This window comes from Theropithecus gelada, chromosome 17 (assembly GCF_003255815.1).
Source record: "Theropithecus gelada isolate Dixy chromosome 17, Tgel_1.0, whole genome shotgun sequence".
Classification (NCBI taxonomy): domain Eukaryota; kingdom Metazoa; phylum Chordata; class Mammalia; order Primates; family Cercopithecidae; genus Theropithecus; species Theropithecus gelada.
The window spans coordinates 61179834-61185833 of record NC_037685.1 but is presented as its reverse complement, the minus strand read 5'-3'; the positions used below and the strand labels follow the sequence as shown (position 1 = coordinate 61185833).

General features: G+C 48.5%; 1 protein-coding gene across 1 annotated transcript in view; it reads right to left on the bottom strand.

Annotated features, from left to right (window-relative positions):
- MTUS2 (microtubule associated scaffold protein 2) overlaps window positions 1–6000 on the bottom strand; it is a 624304-nt gene that overhangs the window by 27149 nt on the left and 591155 nt on the right. Inside the window, exons 10-11 of the mRNA XM_025364093.1 lie at window positions 3349–3563; window positions 789–918 (exon numbers count right to left, since the gene is read on the bottom strand). Of these exons, the coding sequence (XP_025219878.1) occupies window positions 789–918; window positions 3349–3563 (345 nt within the window). The remainder of the gene's footprint in view (window positions 1–788; window positions 919–3348; window positions 3564–6000) is intronic.

Here is a 6000-nt window from a genome sequence, read left to right as displayed (position 1 = left end):
AAAAAAAAAAAAAAAAAAAAAAAAAAAAAAAAAAAAAAAAAAAAAAGAAAGCCAAGAGGCAAGACCACCTCCACCCCTCCCTCAGGTCCTTCACTCGAGCCAGCAGGGCCCTGCAGCTCCCACGATGCTTGCGGTTCTGGGCCCGGGCTGTACACAGAAACCCCCTGGGACAGTCCAGAAACAACCTGCTGCCAGGTCTCATCAGTGATGCTGATTCAATTGGTGTGAGCGGAGGCTGAGGAGGGGTGTTTGCCAGTTCTCCAAGTACCCACCCGTGTAGCCAGGGCACACACCATGGGCAGAGAGCCAGCCCGTGTCCTGTGAGATGACGGGGGGGCCAAGCAAGAAGCAGCTCTGGCTGGCTTTGTCACGAAGGAGGTGCTGCTGCAAAGCCAGAGGTCAGCCTGCCTCAGCCGGCAAGTCCCAGTTTGAGTAAAGTGATATTTGCAGCCTCAGAAAATCCTGCGTGTCAGAACTGAAGCAGCACCTGCCCCTACTGCCAGCTGTTGGGGGCGACAGGGTCATGAGGAGACGCCAAGTCAGTGAACCTGATTTTTAAGGGTCCAGAAGGACAGAAATGTCGCTATCTGTGGGGTTAGCACTGCCCAGTGCAACCGTCCCTGAGAAGGAGGCCCCCAGAGTGGAGAGTCCACCAAGGACTCTGAAACCACGGATCATCCTCATCTGCAGCTCAGTCACACCCTTGAGTCTCCTCTCCCACTAAACAGGAACACTGGTTCTATCTGGTAGTTAGACTATTGGCCTGGGGTGCATTTCATCTTCCTCACTTCCTGCACGTTCTCTGCTAGGGAAACTGAAGCCTGGGGAAACAGCCAAAACATTCTGCAGCAGGAGCAGAATCAGGGGCCTGAATAATTCATAGGCTTGACTCTCTGGTTCCCCCAAACCAATGGGTTTCTGTAGGAAAGATTCAGCCAAATGAAAAGCATTCAGATATGATTTCTGACACTTCCAGCTGTGAGGATAAGATGTGAAACTCTCAATTCCTCCACACCCTGTCTGCATTTCTCACCCACGTGACAGTTCCTTGGGCACTTATCTCGAAGCTTCCTCAATGGATAGATAAGCAAGCCCACCTTTTATACATCTTAGTATCTCTCGCAGTATCCTGTCATGGTGCTTTGCGTACATACAATGCACATTCCATAAATACTCTTTGCACAGGTGAATCAGTAAATAAATAAACGGCTTTTGCTATCATAAAGGATCATGAACAGAGCACAGAGCTCTCATACAACAGGACATGTTTGAATTACGCCCAGGTAGCTTATGTAAGTCATTTTCATGTGGAAACGTCAAGGGTTTCTTTCCTTTCATCACTCCAGCTTGAAATATCTAAAAGGCCGCCATGTCCTGGCTTTAAAAAGACGTGAAGCACATCTCTAGGCACACACTTCTGCACAGGTGAGGCCTCAGCGAGGCGTCCTGGCCCCCGCGTGGACATGCCCCCCTCTGCAGTGCCTCAGCTCCAGGACACCACCACGTGAGCCTTTGTTCAGCGTCTCCTGCCTGCGGACCACCTCTTACCCCTCCTCCTCAACTTCTGGCATCTTCTCAACCAACTCAGACCTTCAGATCAGAGGCCTTTGGTAACTATGGGTATAAACGTGTTCTGTGTAAAACTGGGAATGAATGGCCCATAGACACAGAGGCACAGAACAAGTTGGTATTCATACCAGGCTTGAGATGTATAAAGCGGCCATAAAATCAGTAAGACTGTAGACGGCAGCCCGTGCAAATGTCTCCTGATAGGAGTTACACGCAGACAGACTGGGAGGCACGACGCTGGGGGTTCAGTTTCGCATCTTAACACCAACAGGTAACTTTAGCTGTAACCTATTCTGTTTCCTAGTCTCTATGGTCTAACCCACCTCAAACAGGGAGGTGTGTCTGGTTTTTACAGGCCTCTAGGAAAGGAGAATGACTAACCTGAGATACTGTCTAGAATAAAATGCCATAAAGAGAGGTTTTTTATTACAATGACAGCAATTAGTATTACTCTTAAATTTCTCCCAGGTCCCCTAAGATGCACAAGCCTCTTCTGGGGCAGTGGGAGGGCCGGGTGGGTACTGCCGTCTGGGATGTCCATTTGGAAGCAGCTGAGGAGGGCAGCCCAAGGGTTTCTGACAATGAAGAGGCCACTCGACACGAACCTGAATGCCAAGTGAGATTTAAAGGGTGCCCTTCACAAATGTCAACTTACCTTAAGCATATCATAAGCACACTATATAAAGCAACACACCAATTAGAAGGTGGGGGTGAAGGCACTGGAGCTGGAGAACTTAGAAATAAGAGAAAAGAAAGGAGCAGTGCTCATGGAAGCAGGGTGGGTACATTGAATCGTCCGCCCGCCTCTCATCAGTACTAATGGCAGTCACGGACAGGGTGGCTGCCGTGGGGGTGGCAGCACCTGCCTCCTTCCGGCTTTCATACCGACAAGCGCCCTGGGAATTATCCTCTGGTTAGTCCATGGATGCATTTTCCTCTCCAGTAAGGTTTCTGGGCAAAGGTTAACCATTGGCATTCATTCTTTCATTCAGCAAATGGATATTGTGGGTACTCCGCCAGGCATGGATCCAGGTGCCAGGATCCAGCAGGAGAGCTGGCAGGCAATTCTAACTTAGTGGCTGACAGCAGGGGTGTGGAGCCAGACTGGCTCATCCCTGGCTTCTCCATGACCAGCTCTGTGAATTCTGGCAATTACTGAACCATGGGGGCTTGGCTTTCTCCCGTGTAGAATGGGAATAAGAATGGTACCTTCCTCATTAGGGGAACTGTGAGGACTAAATGAGTCAGTTCATGTAAAGAGCTTAGAGCAGTGTCCGGTGTAGGACGAGTGCTAGATACATGTTTGCTTGTTATTCTTTCTGCCCTCATGGAATAGAAAGATGATAAATAAGGTAGAAAAGCAAAATGTATGTGTTAGTGATAAGTGGTGAAGGAACACTAGTACTGGGAGGGGGACAGAAAGAGTGTGTATGTGGTGGGGGGTGGGGAAATAATACTTTTGGATAAAGATCTCACTGAGAAAGGTGACCCTGGAGAAAAGTCTGGAAGGGAGGGCAAGAGGGAGCCATGCACTGTCTGGAGGGAGAGCATTCCAGGCAGAGGGCACAGCAAGTGTGAAAACCCTGAGGAAGAGTGAAGGAGGCCAGAGTGGCTGGAGGAGAAGAAAGGACGGGGGAGAAAGGAGAAAGCAACTCAGAAAGTGAACTGTTGGAAAAGCTCACCTACTGAAGAGGACTTCTTGCTAATGGGGCACTAGATCCCCTCCGCCTGCCACCTGCATCACCCAACAGCAGAGCTCGAGCGGCACTGCAGACTGACCTGCTCCTGGTGCTGACACCGGATGCTCAGCAGCTGGTCACGGTGCTCCTCCTGCAGGCGCGCCATCTCTGCCTCGAATTGCAGCTGCAGCCGCTCCTCCAGCTCCTGGAGCTCGGCCTGCTGCTGCCAGCCCAGCCTCTTCACCTCGTCCTCGAACCGCCTCTCCAGCTCCTCCTTCTCCTTTTGTAGTTTCTCGCACTTTGCTGTATGGAAGGCTGGGTGCAAAGCACAAGATCTTTCTTTAAAAAATGGCTGTAGGAGGCATGGGAAAGCCTCGGCCTCCACGGTCAGATCATCAAGGCTGGTGTAATAAACAGGGCGAGGTCCTCTGACTTCTGCAGGGCTACACGGTTTGTAAAGTGCTTTCCTTTCTACCCATTAGATCCTCACGACAGACCCTGGATGTTGAGGAGAAGCCGCAGCCTCACGGAGGTCTGGAGACTTGCCCAAGGTCATCCAGTGGCTGCAGAAGGAGCTGGGAACGCAAATTTGGGCTTTCTGATTGCAAGGCCTCTAGGACAAGTTGTCACAAGGTCCGTGGTCCACAGACATAAAAAATATGGGGCATTTGGTAAAAATGTAGGCTCTGAAATACACCCTGGGTGAATCAGAGCCCATGAGGCAGGAATTCAGGATCTCAACTTTTAGCAAAACCCCTGGGTGACTCTTATGTCCCTCAAGACTTGAGAGCTGCACACTATGGAAGCTGGAGATAGGAATAGGGCCTGGCCCCTAAGGCTACTCTATTCTAGCTAAAATGCCAAACAGGATGATCTCAGAGAAGGTGTGGGGGCTTCCTTTCAGGTACCCTGAAGTTTTCTACTCGGTATCTCTTTTGCATAGGCACACCACCCCTAATCACAGAGTTGTGGTTTGCTTCAAGTGTGCCAGCTGAGAACAGGGCATGAGGCAATGACATCAGCCACCACCGCTCCTGCCTGAGCTCCCCCTCCAAGCCTGCTCTGTCTTAGTGTCTGTGCCTCCCCTGTGCTGTGGGCAAGAGCCGAGTGCTTCCATTCTAAATACCGCTCCCTGAACTGCACACCTGCTTCCAAGACCTTGACAATCTACCACGTCTAGGTCAAATGGAGCTGATTACACACACACCCAAATGCAAATGCCGAGGTACACAGACACATCATTTACGTTCTGCAAAGGTCTACCATGCTCGCCGCGCTGTGCTACGAACTGGGGAGACACTGGCATTTACGCTAAAATCGAATGAGCAGGTATAGGTGCTGATTAACCGTAATCCAGACTCTAGTGGTGGTTACCGATGATGGGAATATACATCCAAGGTTGTTAGATGGCATTTGAAACACCCTAATTAGAAGTCCCATGCTATAGAGGCAGCTAATAAAATAGGGCTTCTTTGCCACATTTGGCTCTGAAAAGTTTAATTAGCATAAGGGATGTTAACGTTTTTTTCTTCTGGTGAAATAAGTGGTGGATTGGCTAGATATTACACAAGCATCTTGCCCTTGTGTGAAGGGTGTGTCCTAACACCCTTCACACAGCCCAGCAGCCTAACACTGTCCCCAGTGGTCTTCCTAGCCTACCTAAGGGCTTCCATTGGGCCAGTGTCCCACATCCCATCATTTAATGGAGAACTCTGATCTCCCAGTTCAATCAGAGTACACTGAGGGCAGGGTAGTGGGAGCTGTTCATTCCATGTGTAGGCAGTAAGGAGATGCACTGTAGGTAGAGAATTTACAAGCGAAAACCAAACTGACTTTAAGAGATCCCTGGCTTTTGATGAGCGCTTTGCACCAATAATTTGAAACAATATGGGTGGAAAAGGACTCCTTCTCAAAAAAGGCTTTTGTTGCTCTAAGTTCTGAACAATTGCTACAGTGACTTACCTTTCAGGTTTTTGAACTCTTGGGGGCTTTTTATTTTTTAAATCACAACCACAGAGAAAACACAGAAGTACAGTACAAGGACATTACCGTATAACTGGAACCATCTGAGAGTAAGATGCTGACCTGCGGAACATGAACCCCACATCTCCCCATGTCCATTCCCTACAAATAAGGGCTTTCCCCAATTTAACCACAGCACTGTCATGAAAATCAGGAAAGAAACATTGCTACAATAGTGCCGCCCAGTGCTCAGACCTACTTCAGTTTCACGAGTTGTTACGACGATGTCCTTTCTAGCAAAGGAATCCAGCCCTGAATCCTAAGTTGCTCCAAAGGAGGCTCCTGTCTCCTTAGTCTCCTTCAGGCTGGCACAGTTCCTCAGTCTTTCCTTGACTTTTAGAACCCGGACACTTTTAAAGATAACTGGCCAGGAAACTTGTTGAATGACTCTGAATTTAGTGCGTCTGATGTTTTCTTCTTATTCCATTGAGCTTACTCCTGGTTGGCAGGAATATGACACAAGTGGCACTGAATTCTTCTCAATTGATAAATTTAAATAATATCGTGAAAATGGAAATTTCTTCCTTTTAAATTATTTATGTAGTGAGTCAGGAAAATGTTGTGTATTACTGATTTTTACATGGTGATGCTGAAAATAATTTTGTGGTATAGAAGACAGGGTGTCAAAAATGGTCCACTTTGGGTATCAAGTTAGGTGTGCCCCTGAATATATTGCCACATCTGTTGCAAGTAGATCTTTTAGGTGAGGTATTTCTAAGGAACAAAGAGC